This window comes from Ambystoma mexicanum, chromosome 2p, assembly GCF_040938575.1.
Source record: "Ambystoma mexicanum isolate Mex_15411 chromosome 2p, UKY_AmexF1_1, whole genome shotgun sequence".
In the NCBI taxonomy this organism is placed as follows: Eukaryota; Metazoa; Chordata; class Amphibia; order Caudata; family Ambystomatidae; genus Ambystoma; species Ambystoma mexicanum.
The window spans coordinates 1,404,644,252-1,404,661,364 of NC_090923.1; the positions used below are offsets into that span (position 1 = coordinate 1,404,644,252).

The 17,113-nt window shown below is 43.3% G+C and overlaps 1 protein-coding gene across 1 annotated transcript in view; it reads left to right on the forward strand.

Moving 5' to 3' along the window:
- LOC138567553 (zinc finger protein 624-like) overlaps positions 1-17,113 on the forward strand; it is a 407,262-nt gene that overhangs the window by 77,875 nt on the left and 312,274 nt on the right. Inside the window, exon 2 of the mRNA XM_069645886.1 lies at positions 8,469-8,595. Within this exon, the coding sequence (XP_069501987.1) occupies positions 8,469-8,595 (127 nt within the window). The remainder of the gene's footprint in view (positions 1-8,468; positions 8,596-17,113) is intronic.

Here is a 17,113-nt window from a genome sequence, read left to right on the forward strand (position 1 = left end):
AAGGATCGATTTGAGAACTATTCCAGTTCACCGGGAATTCTAAGTCCTGAATGAGCAGTACCTGCAACTGAACATGGCAGAGAAAATATTTCCTTGACTAGGCCATAAACAGCATGTCGCACAGATACGTGAGTATGTTTCACTCCCTGTGAATGCACTGCTGCAACCTGGGGCTTTAGGAGCTTAGTAAAAAACAACGGAGCTGCGGGAACACCAAAAGGAAGTCTAAAACTTTTAAATATGACATTTCCAGAGAAACTGGAGAAAACGCTGATGAGCGGGGTGGACGTGGACCGTCTGGTATACATCTTTAAGCTCTAGAATGGCCTGCTAAACCTTGGATACAAAGAAGTCCGTATGGAGGGGCACATTTCCTTTTGTCATCTTCAAAAGGAAGATAATTTAAAAACCCTTTGTGATGAATCATTGTACTTTGTGACTTCTCCTCAAGGGGGAGCCTTTCCATGCAACACTAGGGAGGTGACCCTGCTATGCAATACCCTCCCTAGGTGTAGAGTCAAGCCGGGCCTCAAGGGGAGAGACTCCCCCTTTGGGGACAACAAGGACTCCCGTCCCAGTGAGGAACTCCCTAAACCTCAGATCACTACACCCTCTTCAACAAGATGCTATGCAGGAAGACATGAAGAACAAATTAAAGTTTATTAACCAAGTGTACCATTAATGTCTGAGAGAGAACTTAAAAGAAACTGACTGGAAGTTTCAAATCGACTTGCGCTGGCCCGCTGAGAAAGTCCTGCACGCGTAGCGTCCCGTGCAAGGTGGAAGAATCCGGCAAACACATCAAAGCGAGGCTTTGGGAAAAGGAAAATGCTCTGAATGCTGGAGTGAGGAGAGAGCGTACCAATTAGAAAGGGCAACAGAAGCGAGTCACAAATGGATGTGTAAATGCCCACTTGGCAGCACTGTGTGGGCATTTACAGATATTAATGTCACTGTGGTGGGCCCACCTCACTTCAGGACCCACTTGTTAGACAATCCTGGGTATGCCTCTGGTCGCAAACCTACCGCGTTGGAAAGAGCAAGAGGAGACAGAGAAAGCTAAAGTGAAGAGAGGGCATACAGACACGTCCTGGCCCAAAGGATGGAAAAGTGGTGGTGTGAAGCAGGCGAGACACAATGACATTTTGGTCTATAAACCATGCCGATACCACGGCTCAAGAGGTGTTGTAGAAGGAAGCAAAAGCAAGAGGATCGAGGCAGCAGTCTCATATGTTGCTAAAAAGGCCAGAAGCCGTTCAGACATGACGAGGAGAAGGTCCCAGTCGACATAGGACCCCAGTGATGTTACCCCAGCGAAATACAGTTAACTGGAGACACAGGAAGGGGACAAAAGTGAGTCATTACTGGAACACTCAAACTCCTCCAAGTCAAAAGGAAGTATTGAAAATACAGAGCAAGAGTGATCATAATTACTGGTACGCTCATGCTCCGTCTAGAAGAATTAATAAAAGGAAGACTATTGGGACTTTACAGCTTGTCTGGATCAGGATGAAAAATCAATAAGACTGGAAGAACGTTTGTGAGAGCTAAGAGAATATCTCAACACTTTTCTATGACAGAAAAGAGGTAATAAAAATATAGGCACAACAAAAGAGAAGAGAAAACAAGTAAAGGAACATATTAAGACCTGGAAAATCCAGTATCTGAACTATATCATTTAAGTGGTAGCTAACGGATATTTGCTAATTCCGTATTGAACTGAATATGGGGGGGAAAACCCATAAAATGGGTGAAGGAAGTGCTTTCTTTTCCTGTACCTTATTTCTTATAATAGTGGTTGGGTCAGAATAGTTTAGCTTTGGACAGCGGACTGAATCTGATTTACACCGACGACTGACAAGCACCTTAGTTACTTTGTTAGGTAGGGAACACCCATAGTTCAGGGAAAGTTAGTTTGCACCTTTCTGTTAAAATTACAGTGAATTGGAAAATCGGAGTCTGTGCCCTTCTGACCCGCCAAACCTTCCATTGCTACGGGTGTGGGAGTGACCGTGCTTGCCAAACTTAAAATCACCAATTGAATTACCTTGCTTCCCTCATCCAAAAAGTTGACAAGTTCAGGGGTCGAAGGTTGGGGTGACAGTGGGAGCAGAGATTGAAGAGCTCTTTGTGGAAGCCCCAAATTGTTTGCGAAACCTAGGGGATCATTGGTTTATCGTTTGCCACTTATTGAGAAAAAAAATGTATACTCCTTCCCAAAAGGTTGTGGAAACAAAGGAAGGAATGTTTTGCTTGCAGTTCATGGTCTGTAGTTGAACCGGTTAGATCAACCGCCTCTGTCCATGGCAGGGGGAGAACAGGATTTCTTCAGACCATGATTGTAGTTGTTGGCCATGCCTATGTCTGAATCTTGGATGTTGATGTAATAAGGACGCCTTGGAACGCTTCTTAGGTTCCTTAGTAAGCTTTATTGCCAGTTCCTTAAAATGACTTATAGAGGATACAGGCACTGGGTCCCACCCCCCAGGCTAGCGGACCCAACTGACTTTCTTGGAACCTTTAGGCTGATGCTTACAAAGTCCTACATTCCAACCCTGTCACACCAACCGTCGATCTCCATGCATTCATGGAGCCAATATACAACAGTTGGTAGGAGTCTTTTTCAAAAGGACCATCGGAACAGCCCAACCTCAACTGGCTTGTGCAAAAAACATCTTGGTGAAAACCTCTCATGTTAGGTTGTGCCTTGTCCAGGGTAGTGAAAGCTGTGACCTACTCATGCATTTTCTTGATGAAAGAAATTCCAAACCGGAGACTCTTCCCCCTTGGAGCTGTTGGGGACAAGGTGACCATGAAGTCGATGTGCTGACATCCGCTTCATGTTGTAGGGCCCACGGGTGATGTGAGGAGGTTCCCCTGGTCATACCCTCCCACATCACCTATGTCAGGGGCTTGGGGGGGCTTCCCAATATAGCTATTTTAATTTTGTATTTATTGTTTAAAGGGCAGGTCTCGCTTGATAGCATTAGAGCACTGTAGAGGGTGTTGGTATCCAGCATTTGGACTGGCATCTTAGTACAGTAAGGTGAGTTGTGGTCTGTGGTTTGGTCTACAAGCTAGATGAAGATATCTAGTCCTTTATAGAATTCCCAAAGTATAGAAGGAAATGTTCCTTGTTAAGACGGATTTCTGAACTCTGTCCTGGTGGCGCAGAAGTTCAGAAGGCCAACCTAATTACTTGGAACAGGGTAACCTCTGGACAAGCCAGACCAATCAAGGTAGCGATCGCGGCGGTCAAGACTAGGTCTCAAGAGGGGTGAGGGTGACTGAAAGCCCGCAATGAGCACACAAAGCAAGAGCGCTTACAAACTACTCCAAACAGTTGTTATATCAAAAATATATACACATTTATTTTAAGGCCTTTAAAATAATGACCGTAGCGAGAAAATCACAATATTAAACCAACACATACCGTATCAACACAATATATATACAAATACACAGTCGCAAGCGTTTAAAGCACGAAATATGTAGTCCACCTGAAAGGAAAGGAAAACAGGCAGTGCGATAACGCTTTAGACTCAGTTCGCCTTCAGAGGCACCTAACTAGATGGAAGTCCGAGCCCTGCGAAGAGTGGAGCCTTGTGCTCAAAGTACCTGCCACGCCGGTGCCAACGGGCAAAAGGGGAAGCTCTTCGGAGGAAGTCGGGCAGTTCGGGTTAGTGCACAGCAGAAGGAGAACAGGTTCCGCAACTCAAGCGCAGCCTCCACAGCGGGCAGAAGCAGAGCGCGAGTACGGACAAAAGGGTGCCGTTTTTACACAGCAGGGAAAAGCAATGGGATACTGCAGGAGGGCGACCAGATCCTAGCTAAACTACTCACCGGTCCCCGAAGCAAGCAGACCCAGGCTTCTCCACGTTAGTTTCAGCAGCTGGCAGGTTCAGAAGAGCAGGGAACGCCTCGTAGTCGTGTAGAGCAAAAAGACGTCCCAATCGACGAAACCAGCACGGTTTGTTGCCGCAGCAGGACAACGGAGCGGCCGTGTGTATTCGAGCCAAATGCACACTCCTCCCTTCAGACTTGGGAACGCCAAGTGTACGAAGCGTGGGAGAGTGACAAGGACTCGAAATACAACACAACCTGGCGGCAGTTGCAGAGCAGGACTCCCTTGTAAGCTGGTCAGTCAACTGGATGGCCCAGAGACACTTCCGAAGGCTTACTTGGCAGGAGATGATGAAGTCGCCGGGAATAGCTGTTCCTGCTATTCCAAAGGTCGAAGCACCAGTACAGGCCTTCTGGTTCGATCCAAGGAGGAAAGGGCTTCACAGGACGACAGCAGTGCAAAGGAGGATTCCTTCAGCGGGTCACCAGCGATTCCTCGGTCCAGCCTCTTAGTTGCAGGATACTTGGCTCCTGTATTCCTTTGTTCGTGAGAACTCAGGAGATCGACATGGTAGTGGTGTTTCCAGCTCCCTCTTATCCACGGTTCCCTTCGCGCCAAAACGGAGGGGAGCCAATGGGAGATCCGCTCATCAACACACATACCATACGTGGACCAATCACGGACCACGGTGGTCCCAGGCATTCACACCACCCTAGACTCTCTGGCACCCAGGATGTGTATTGGGACCAGACATCCCAGCCCACACCCTGGAGGCACACAAACGACCTGTAGAAGCCCGCGAAAGCAACCACGTTTCGCGGGAAAGTACATGCCCAAATAAGGAAGGCCCCGGGTCGCCCGACCTGGGGAAGGTGAAGGGAGCAAGACTGTCAGTGGACAGGACAAAGGAGCCTCGTGGTCTGGCCATTTTGGGAGCCAGGCCACCATTTTGGGTTCAGTGCGAAAAACGTGCTCAGAACGCCAAAAGGAGCTCAAAATAAACAAAGCGATCGCTGCCACCATTCCAGTCCCTGAATGACTTGCACCGATCAAAATACCATCCTAAAAGAGTATCTAGGGCCTGTAGAAGGCTAGAGACCCAAGAGAGCTGTAACTTAGCTTACAGTGCCCTCTTGTGTCATGTTGCACTAAAGCCGCAACACGATAAAAGAAACTACGGGAAACAGCGTTCCCCCGTACTGACTGTCTTAAGGGCATGTCAGTTTCCCCGTAAGAAAGGAGCGAAAGCCCAAAGGAGTGCGGCAGAAGGCTGCACTTCTCTGGCAAAGTCAAGAACAAGGTGAAAACAGCAGCAAAATGTTTAGGGGTTGCCACATGGAAGGAAAATTACTTACAATTACGAAATCTTTCCTAACATTCCTGGTAAAACAGACTCCTGAAGACCCATTAACTCCGAGCCCACTGTCGAGAAACCTTTTTCTCACGCAAAGTGTAATTCCGAAATAGTGACTGCAATGCTTAAGTTTACAAATATTAAGCACGTTATTCCCTGATCTTAGAAGATTCTCTGCATGCGCGAGTTTTAAACAATCCAACATAATGGACCAGCTTCCTTTACCCTTGGTCCAAAGGAAGCAAAGGTCCCGCGATGCTCATACACACGTGGAATAAAATGCTTGTTCATATCCGGCCAATCCTGGAATAACAAACACCCACATGTACAGACACTTGTTCAGGCAGACCAAGGGGGAGGTGACAAAGCCATATATAAGGAAGATCAAAAGGAGGGTATGGGTCGGAGTTTGGAGAAGGAGATTGTGCATGCTTAGCTATATTTGGAGAAAGAGGCTGGTGGAACAAAGGAGGTAGTGCAATGAAGACTAGAGGAAAAGGCAGGGGAATAAGAGCTGAGGTGGAGGTGAAGGGTAGAGCCGAGGTACAGGAGAAGGTGGCAGCGAGAGGAGGACAGACTAAAATATGACAAGGGGGCAGTGAAAAGAGGAACATAGGATCAGGAGGTGATGAAAGGATGAGCAGCAAGTTGGAATAAGCTGTGATGAGGAGAAGGTTGCGATGCATGGAGTCAAGACATTGGAGGAGAGAGTAAGAATGGGAGAAAAGGTTGTGAATAAGAGAGCAGAGGAGTTTGAGGCGAGAGTAAGACTGGGGGGGGGGTGAGGTGAAGCTGAGAGGTTGAATGGTGAATTGAGAGGGACACACCCACCCAAAGTCCACAGCGTACGTGCGAGAGATAGGAGGATGTATAAGCATATGGAGGAGTAGTGTTGAGGGGGCATAAGATTAGTCAGAGTTAGCGACAGAGGCCAGGTAAAAGTAGTCCCCTTTGCAATGCGCAGATGTTAAAAGTAATGAGGAGACTGAGGGTGGTGTGTTATACAGCTGGGACCATTGGGTAGGGAGTTGGGCAAAAGCCCAAAGTACATCATGAATTTGGAAAAACCTCTGAGCTTGCCTTGTCTCTGTACAAAGTAGTGGCCAATTTGTACCTGCTGGTCTGTACTAGAAGTTAGGCATTTAGACCATCATTGTGCCATCTTTCCATGATTCATCACAACTCTGCATGATGGTGTCCTGTGTAAATGTCCATGTGAGAACCTGATGAAGGGGAGTTAAGGTCTCTGAAGCATGTTGTGCTGTGACATGGACATTTGTTGAGGAGTATAATGGCGAATTAAATGGGTTATATTGGAATACAATACTTGCTCAAAAATGTGGTGGCTCTATTGTAATAATATAACATTTAGAAAATGAAACATGCATATAATTAAACAAATGTAGATATGTGTTTTGGGGGATTGCTTGATTATGTGAGACCACCATTTAGTTGGAATTTGAGTCCAATCTTTGGAACTGTGGGCTGTTCTGCATTTTTCTTACATTTTTGTTCTCGAAACCAGAGTGGTTCTTGGGCTCTGCACCATTGATCTACTTAAGAATTATGCAGCGCTGATTATAGCAATTACCTTGGCCTTCATTGTGCCAACCAATGATCATCCACAGGAGAATATAATGTTCAAGAAGAAAATCACGACAAGTGATTAAGGAATGTGACTGATGCTGTGCGAGACCTGGAATGTCTTTTTGGGAGACATTTCTTTAGTTTTGGCTTACTTGACTTAAACCCAGAGACTGACATATTGTATGTTTAAATTTGGCCCAGCTTGTGTTTTAATTGTTTTGTTTAACCTGGAGCTTTGTTACAAGCCTTTGTGTGTAAACCTTGTAACCAGTCCTAGATCTGAAGTCGCAAGATGTCTGAATTTGCAGTCTTGATCAGCAAGCACTTGCACCGTTCAGTGGCAGTAGCTGCATCGGCTTTGCCTAGCAGGCAGATTGCATGTCTACCCAAATTCTTGATGATCTCAATGTCTAAAGGTGATCAATTGTTCTGCTGATCTTTGAAGCCTCAAAAATTTTGCAAGTGGGGCAAGAACATAGTTATTTACCCGGAGATGCCTTCCAGGTCATGCCAATCCCCTTTATGGGATCTTCACCAGATTATTGCAAAAAAGTGTAAACCCATGTTCCAAATCTGATGTAACTGCTGTGTTGTTGGGAGTAATCAGTTGAGGGCGTGGGGGGGGGGGGATTCTGCCTGCTGCTCGGTTTCCTGACCCAGAAACTAATGAAAACCACAAGTATCAGAGGGGCACTACTCTGAAGAGTGAGGATGTTTTATGTTAAATTATTTGTATTAATGATTAGGAGAACATTACAACAAATTGATAAATATACAAACTGTTGAGGAATAATTTGTAACATGTAAGAATTATGAAATACAATAAATATTGAGTAATACATGTAAAAGTAATGCAAATTTAAATAAGACATGTTGCAACATTGATACTAATAACTATAAACTAGGATGTTTTATGTCATCAGGGTGAAACAGAAAATGCAGGATCTCCTTGTTTGAATATAATTGGGTCCTTTTCTAGGGAGTGACCCTTTAGTGTTGTCAGAGATATCCTCTTGCTCAGTGGTTGATGCATGGAGCTCACATCCTCACTGTTTGGAAAAAACATTTCTTGGTATGTTTTGTCTAGTACCCTGTTTTGCTACCACCGGTTTTTTTGCTTTTTGTGCAAATTAGAGGTAAGCATAATCTGAGCCTCCGATTTTAACATACAGCTTTCAGACCCCCAGTTTCTTCACCTTGAATCTGGAGGAGAATGTCTTTATAAAGGGCAGGGGGTTGCGAGTTGGCACATGTCAGCTGGAAGCGTTTCATAGGAAATATATATTTATTTTCTACTTCATGTTAATGTGTGGGTTTTAATTGGTTTTTTTCATATTGAGTGTTAGGATAGAAATATCATATTTCTTACATTTTATTAAAGCATGTCCTCCTAAGTAGTGGTGCATATTTCATCTTGGACATCTTTGAAGAATGATTGTCTTTGGCAGATGGCCAACTTTAGCCACATTGTCTTCAAATTAAAAGTTTGAGGTTTTGCTTAGGACACAGAATGCTAAAATGTTGTTGTGTCTCAGTGAGAATGTGCTACAGTTCAATAACCATATGAAAATGAAGACACAAGTGCGATATGTTTGTGTTTTTGCATGTGAGCCAGCAGACGAGTGTTTTTTTTTTTTTTTTTTTAAATATATATATATATATATATATATATATTATTTTCAGATTCCAATGTCCTTTGAAGATGTTTCGTTCCATTTCACGAAGCAGCAGTGGGAGATATTACAACCGTTTCAGAAGCAACTTTACAAAGACGTGATGGTGGAGAATTACAAAACTCTAATGTCCTTGGGTGAGGAGCAATTTTAAATGAATCTTAACTGGAGGGATGTGGCCTGGACCTGGTAATCAAGTACATATCTTGTTTTAGGGGTTCTCCTTGGGTTTTATTTGAGTTCATCTTCCCCCATATTTCCCATGAAAATGGCATTCATAAGTGCAGGTGTGAGGGAAGGAATACAATCAAATTAATGGCAGGATATACAGAACAAATGAAAATGAAAAGATGGTAAATAGGAGTGTGTGATGTTTAAAGGCCCCCTTCGGATTGTTCTTTAAAACCCTCTCATTTGTGAAGTTTGCAAATTTCACTAGGTATGTGAAGGCAATAACCTGCAACTTTGCACAAACCTAGTAGAAAGACCATGAACTGTTGTGCTTGCAGCTTTACAAAAGGGACCTAGTAAATGCAGGTCTCCCCAAACTCCTCCAGCCAAAAGAAGAATTCCTGAACATAGTAGGAATGATATGCATATTGTGGCAAGGTTATTAGTATCTCATGTTACAGTAATGTACGTTTTCAGTTTTTATTATGATAAAACCTTCAAATAGTCATACTTTTACATAAAAGTGTGAGCCGCTCTGCTCGGAATGAATGACCAAATTCATTCACGACGAACTGTTCCTTGGGATGGTTCTCACTTGGGGTGTCTATAACCACATTTTAGCTCAGTCATCTTTTACATAGGATGAATATCCATTTGCAAATATTTTTATTTATTACCTTACACATTGTTTTATAATTTCTTACAAAATTTCATAAAATAAAACCTGTTATGTTAAAGTTTACTATTCTTTTATGAATACAATTCTGTACAAATGATTATACACAATAAGTGTTCACCCAACTTAGTATATATGCATTTGATTATTCACACCAAAGCTAAAATAAGCATTGTCTGATTTCCCACCAGTAGGTGTTCCCAGAGCATTTGATCATATTGATCGAAATCAGACAAACCCTTCTAAACATCAGCGCCTAAGCAAGTAGGTGGCCTCACACTCCAGCAAGAGGTGCTTCCAGCGTTCCTCCTAGACAGTGTTGTCTTTGTAAATCTATTGATTATCAGTACGTAGCATACCATGTTGAGGACCTGTAACAACAAGGGTAGCCAATTCATTAAAACAATCTCATTAATGTTGTTTGCATCTTAACCTATTCACCACATTTAACCACCAAAAATTTAGAATGAAGTGGATATCGCAAATAAACAATATGATTTGTGATTACCAACGGCTTGTTATAAAGATATCATGTGTGCTTGAGTGGTTTTGATGTGGCTGATGATTTGTTGGTATTGATATTGAGGTCATTTGCGAGCATATATGTTTTAAGAATATGTAGAGGGCATTGTAACCCAATGAGTCTGAAGTAATAACATCAGCAAATGCCAGTAGACCCACCTGTAGCCGACCGATTCTGGGTGTAAGGTGTTTGTACAATGATCTATTAAAATAAATCGGCCAAGTACAGGTTGAAAAGACAGAGCAAAAACCTAACCCTGCCTTAGCCCTGTCAAAGTGCTATCTCTTTGTTTATATTAACAGCCATATTAACTCACTTTGACAGTGGTACCTGTACGCAATAAAATTAAGACACATAGCAAAGATTTTACTTCACTGCCTTCCCCAAGGCTATGAAAACTACCCTGTTCGACTGATCAACCCTGCTTGCTGATGTGACGTCCTCCCCTTCCGCAGGGTTACTATTAATGTTCACTACTGCAACTAGTCGTTTGTAATAAGGACCCTCTATGCATATTATGTTTAATACTGTCTAAATGTTTGAACACTGTAATTAAGTTTTCCTACAAATAACAGCTCTACAATGCCCCTGGGCTGTCTGTGCGCTATACAAATGTAATAAATAAAATGAATCAAGCAGGGCAATCGGCCAGTCATTTTCAGGGTTGTCCATTTGACCTTCTTTAAAGATGGGCGCTATGTTAACTTTGATGCCATGATTGTGGGATTATGCAGTGCGTGGTAATCTTTGAGAAAGTCACTTAAAATCAAGGACCTCAAATATGGAGCAGCTATTAGTGAGAGATTACTTAAACCATTCGGCCCCACCGCTTCACAGTTTTTAGACTTCACAATGATCTGTTCAATATACTCATGCAGGATAGTTTTTCCAGCAAGACCAGGACTTTAATGTAAAATAACTCTTTAGTGCCCAGACTACAGCCAGATTTGGCTGTGTAAAATGAATGCAACACTTCTGCACGGACGTGATTAACTGTAGGACTGTCAAACTGAAATATAACAGGGGGAGGGGTGCACTGTGTTACTGTGATGCTACAGCAAAATTGCTAAGCTATGGGAGACACAAACAAACCAAACAAATAATAGAAAATACACGAAATGAGAACACAAAGAAAACGAACACAAATCGGTTCAATTGCAACAATAAAAACACTTTATTCATGCCATGCATGGCATGATAAAATCGCTGCAGAAATACTCTAATAGCAAAAGAATCTGCAATCCCTTACATGGGTGACTAACTACTGCAACTTCGCCAGCCCTTCCGGCTATGCTAGCAAGCCTAATTCCTCAGTCCAGCTGAGTCTACATAGCAACTAATAGCAAAGCTCCTAATCATCAGCATTTTCCTCTTACCCCACACACTAGCACTCTCTAATGAGACAGTACCCCAGCCAAACAAGTCAGACTTACTCCCCTCTAGTCTGATGGATGGCGATCTCCCCTTTGTCAGCCTCAGACCCCCTGCGAGTGTGCATGCCGATTGCCGCACAAAACCGGTCTCTAATCAAAGTCCGCATTCATCCGAAATACTCCTCTCTGAATGTAAACCATCTTCCTGCACCAGGCCCCTCTGTAAGACTAAGCTCCCATCTCTCATCTCTGTCAGGCAAGTCTGCTCCCAGGCCTCTCTCTCTGCTAGGCTGGTCTCTCTCCCCCCCCCCCCCCTCTCAGCTGGTCTGCATGCACTCTCCATCTAGCTCTGCTTGTAGTCTCTGAATCTAGAAAGCACAGGCCTGTCTAAACACACTTCTATGATGTAGATGGCAAAGCTGGCCATCTCTATGGTAACATGTCGAAACGCACACGATTTCACTAGCTAAGCATTCTCTCTCTAGCAAAGGGCCACTCCGTCTAATTGCGTATGTGCATGTCTAAGTTCACTGTGACATAAAGGACAGGACAAAACAGGATCGCGTTTTCTGTTCAATGCATGGAGCCGTCTCATTTTGCGAAATCATAACGCTTCTCCGAAGGACCTTCCGAAAAGCACTAATTCCCTCCACTGCTGTGGCGACAAGGCAGATAAGGCAGGCTGTCTTTCTCCTAGGGCAGAGAGCAAGCGAATTTTTTTGCATTCCAGTCTGAACACTGTACCATCAACAATTCTTCGTGCACAGCGAACCCTTCAGAATGGCTCATACAGCAGATCTCTGTCTCTACTGCCTAGCAAGCATTTTCTAATACTAAGCACTACTAAAATGGACCAGTGTACATTTTCAGTCTAAATGCATGCAAAAGTCATGTCTCTAAGCAAACATGGAAATATTATGGCTAAGCAAACCCCTAGTAATGATGGGGCCTAATTCTCTAGTTAAATGCATGGTCAAATGGATGATTTCAATGGATGAATATTGGATGAATTACTCATTATGATAACTATTACAGCAAGCATAAAATCTGGCTTTAAAGAACTTGTTGGGATTTACCCGTATCATTTATGAAGGCCCAGATGTGTTTGCTGTTTTTTCCAGCAATGATAGCAAGCATCCTTTCACTATCTCTATTGTGCATAAAGGCCTTGTGCTGTTTAATTCAGTTCTTATGAGTTTGCCGGAATCATTTGCCTAAAAAAAATGAGTGTTCCCCCCCATTCCCCATTTCCTGCATTTCCTGACCAGGTTACGTATATCCTGCCTGAGTTTTTTTTGTTGTCGTCTTGTACATTTTGGTCTTAACATCGGTATTGGATGCCCTAGTAATAGGCCTTGATGGATACGTCTTGCATAAAACATGCATATTCCATCAATCGCAGTATTGTAATGGTATAGTTTCGGTTTGCGATGGGATTTAAACCGACAAAATTCCATCAAAAAACTCATCGGAATATAGAAGAGTGGGTAAATGGATGTGTTGGGGAGGGGGTTGGGGTAAGTTTACAAATATAGAGAAGAGAAGGGTTTGGGGGAGAACCCCACCAAATAATAAAATATGTATTTCAATGAGTTATTGTTAGAACCAGAGGTATATTTACATAAGTCTGGTCTCACCCACAGGGAAAGTCCAGCACCAAAATTCTAAGCAATTCTCCTTTGAACATGAGTACACCCCCCCCCCCTTTTTTGAGGCTAGGGAGGTGAGCCCACTCAGCAAGACCCTGCCTAAGGGTTTGGTAAAGTGTGACCTTGCTGGGAGTGACTCCCCACTTTGGGACAAGGACTCCTTTTCCGGTAAGGTGTTTCCTCTTCAGAACATGTTATCTGCCTACATGGGAATCCGATAGGCTGTAGTTACTTCTGTTTTGAACTCTTCAAATAGTGAAACTTCCTCAATGTCCTTGGCTTCAGGTAATTCTGGATCTTGCCTGAACTCCACAGTCCGAGGAACGGACTGTAATGACACAAATAAAACCACAAGGAACTTTGAATCAGGGAGAGAGAATCCTATGCAAAGGAGAGTCTCTGACGGGAGGATGTCCTGGAGGGGCGGAGCCATGCTGGAACGTGGTGCCAGTAGTAGCATGGAGTGTGAGCTGATAGCTAGCAAGACACTGGTAGGCTTGCTTCCTGAGCGGCCAAGAGGCTGAAATAACGAGAGTGTCAGGAATTGTGGTTTGTTGGGGGCCTCTGCTGTTGGCTTAGATACTCCGGACCAGGAGGGAACTACATTCCCCATAATTCTTGGGGGCGCAGCGTGTCACTTGGTGCACACTGCAGCGCCTGAGAGCAGTTCAGAGCACCTCTCTCACACGTGCCTGGTGCTAGTGGTTTTGTCTAATTGGTGAGCACGGCATGGAGAGATGGATGCAGCTGCAGCGGGAGAACGGACGCTCATGGAGAACGCTGATCAAATGGCTGTCTGCGTGCAGGCTCATTAAGACAGTCCTTTTCTGCTGATGGCATTTGCGCTCGGTAGGTCGCCACAGGGCCTCCTGGGCTTCAGATAAGTGTTCCTGGCAATACCGCCTATGAATTTGTTTCTTTGTTTGTTACGAGGCCCGGTGGAGGTAGTTTCCCAGACGTGCTAATTTGGCAGGCTCATTAGCTCTGACTTCATGGGCCTAATTAAGAATTGCTACTGAGTCATGACATGGGCCATAGAGACCAGCCTGTCTGTCTGCGCTTTTGTAATCCGTTCATGCATCAATGTGTTCAAGTGTGCCATACCAATGCAGAGGTAATCATGTTAATGTGTCTATGTAGTGCTAGTCACACTGTTTCTCTGTGCATTATGTGCTGTATATGGCATTCGCTTAAGTAAGTGCTAATTCATGTAGGAGGAGTTGGGGGCAGTCCAGACATTTCCGACACAGAAGTAAGCGTTTTGCCTGCTAAATGGAATGCAGGGCAGTATCAAGGTTACTTGCTGATGGTATCGGGTGCACTTAATTACAGTGCTCCAAAGGAAGTTTTCCATGTGCTTCCCCCATTCTTAACCATTCAAGTTACCTAACCCTCTTTCTGTTTTTTTTAATTACCCACTTCCTATCCACAACCACTTCCTAACCCTCTAACCCTCTTTCTCCCCTAACCCTCTTTCTCCCCTAACCCCACTTTGGCTGCAACGTAGAGACCTGTTATTTGGAGAATCGAGAACCTGTGCCAACCGCAGTGGGAGGGGTTGTGTTTCATTTGGCTTCTGTGGTTAGGGAAGGGATGTGTGATACCCTCCAGTCCCGACAGAGCGAGACAGAGACTGTAAAGAGAGCGTCTCGCCTTGTGGCAAGATTACACACAGGGCGTGATGGGCCTGGAGTCCTTTAACTGATGCTGTGACCAGACCACAGCAGAGGAGTCAGATCCCCCAATCTCCACATGAGACTTGAAACAACTGCCGAGCCGGGCAAAGTAAGGGAAACGATCGCTGGAGAAGCACCAAGGGTTATTGGACCCAAAAAAACCTGAATGCTGGATACGGCCAGACGCCCAAAAAGGCCCGCTAAAGCAAGCCTAGCCGAAGACCAAAGGACTTTAGAGAGCCTGAGAAAGCCAAGAGACATTAGAGGCTGGCAAAAGCACCAGGGTGACCGGAGCCAAGAAAACCTAAATGTTGGATACCGGCAAATGCCCAACCGAGACCTCACTAAAGCAAGCTGGCAAGAGGGCAAAAGGGCTACAGAGAGCTCTAGAAAAGCAAGAGACATTAACATCCGAGAACTGTTAAAAACCTTCTTTTGGAAAAGATCCAGAACTTGACGAATGTTTGAAACCTGGTGGAAAGCGATCCAAACCATTGTGCCAGGGAACCGTCAAGGACGGAGGCTATAGCTCTGGCCTCCTTTTTGTTGCCTTTTCTAAGTGATGGGGCCAGATGGATAATGGGGTTATGGACTAAGGACTATTTCATTTAAGACACTTGATGAGCACGATTATTTTTTGTTTGATAGGCAGCAAATCGCCTTCGTAGCAATATGGCTTTTTTATTATTTATTATGTTTTTAGTATTATATAAATAAAACACACTTAACATGGCAGCACTTAGTCTGACTCCTCCTGGTTTGCCACAAACCCCAGACAAGCATTTCCTCCTTGTTGGGCATTATCAGTGAGGGGGAGCTGTGCCTCAATGAGAGACAGTGAGAAAGGGGTCCACATCTGGATTGCCCTTGTAACTTAGGGTGAAACCCCAAGCGAAACCAATTTACAAAAATGTGATCACCCCTCTGCAGAGGAAGGTCTAGGTCTACATCCAGCTTCACCTAACTGACGGGGCCCAACAAGGTGAACAAAACAAAGTGCCCATATTGCAAGGACACTCCCGTCCCTTGCACACCTATAGTCATTGAAAAAATATTTCAGTCAGTTTTTGAAAAGTTTTCAATTATGTTGCACATTTTAACCAACAAAGTCAATAATGGAGAACATTTTAAGAGATTTTATGGATTACCATATCTGACAATTTTATTCAAAATGTCTTATCTTTCAGACATGTATATTGATAAACAGTATACCACATACAGATCAGATTCATGTAAATCATTCCATTGCTTGTATAGCATTCAATACATTGATCTACGTTCACTTGTTAAGTAACGTAAAAAACGTAAAACGGACAAAGCTCATTAGTGCGCCCTTTTTATTAGCTCTATTTGTTCACATAATGGAGCCGATCTTTAAGTCGGTAACGGATTTAGATTGTACCAATGCGTATTAAGTTGACCCATTGAATATCTAAGATGGTTAGTAATTCCCGTATCTCATTATCATGATCTCCTTTAATTTTGTATTTGATACCAAAAAAATTATTCCGTTAATTATGTGTACCAGTGTTCCAAATTCTGATGATTATTCAGATAAATGTTATCATATTCTTTATTTGTGTTGGTTATACATAACCTTTACAAAAACGTTTCAGTATACAAAAGCAAAACTGAATACATATACACAATTCAACTTAAAATACATAAATCATTTAAAACGCAGTATGTAACAAAATACTCAAAATTAAAAAAAATGCCAAAGAAAATTGTATTTACAAATAGATTCATTAACTGTTGCTTTGACTGCTGCAACAACTCACTAGAGCAGCCACATTAATGGTTAGTTTTGGTTCATTTACGCAATTCATATTGTGGTACTAACAAACGGATCTTTCTTAGAAATCTAATTACCGCAAGCTGCAGTGAAGAATCATTCCCGTATAGCATTTTAAGCCATAGTCTTTCAAGATCCACATTGTCCCCCTTCACAAATATTAAGAAGTGGTGTATACAATCAATGTGCAATACATCACAGTAAATTAAGAGGTGCTGAGGGTTTCAGGCAGCCCAGAGGTATCACAGAAAACTACACAATGACATTGTTCCACTCCCCCTTTCCCGTAGATCTGTGATTTCCCTGGTCAACAACACATTACATTTGAAACGCATAAATGAATTGCGCCATCCTTTGTCCGGAAACTTAATCCAGTATGGCTCCATGCTACCCCCAATTTTGTAACCTGATACCAAATGCTTGTATAGTTTAGTTCCTGCAACCTTAGCACAGGTAATCAATCTAGTTGCTCCGCATATTTTTTTGCTTTGTTTGGATTGAATATAAGCAACTCACACGTTGCACCGAATGAAGTTTGGTACGCTAGGGATTGCCTTGTTAATTAATTTAGGTATTCTGAGCCACATGTACCAGTTTGTATCCAATTTCCCAACAGATCGTATATATAGTTGTCTTTAGAGCTCACGATTAATTTACTAAATAGGCATACTCGACGCCACATAACCATACACCTGATGGAACACAGACCCAGCTCGTAACGCAAAGCTTCCAGTGGTACACAGTTAGGTAGGCATCTAAACACTGATCTTAATAGCTTTGCCTCATATTTAT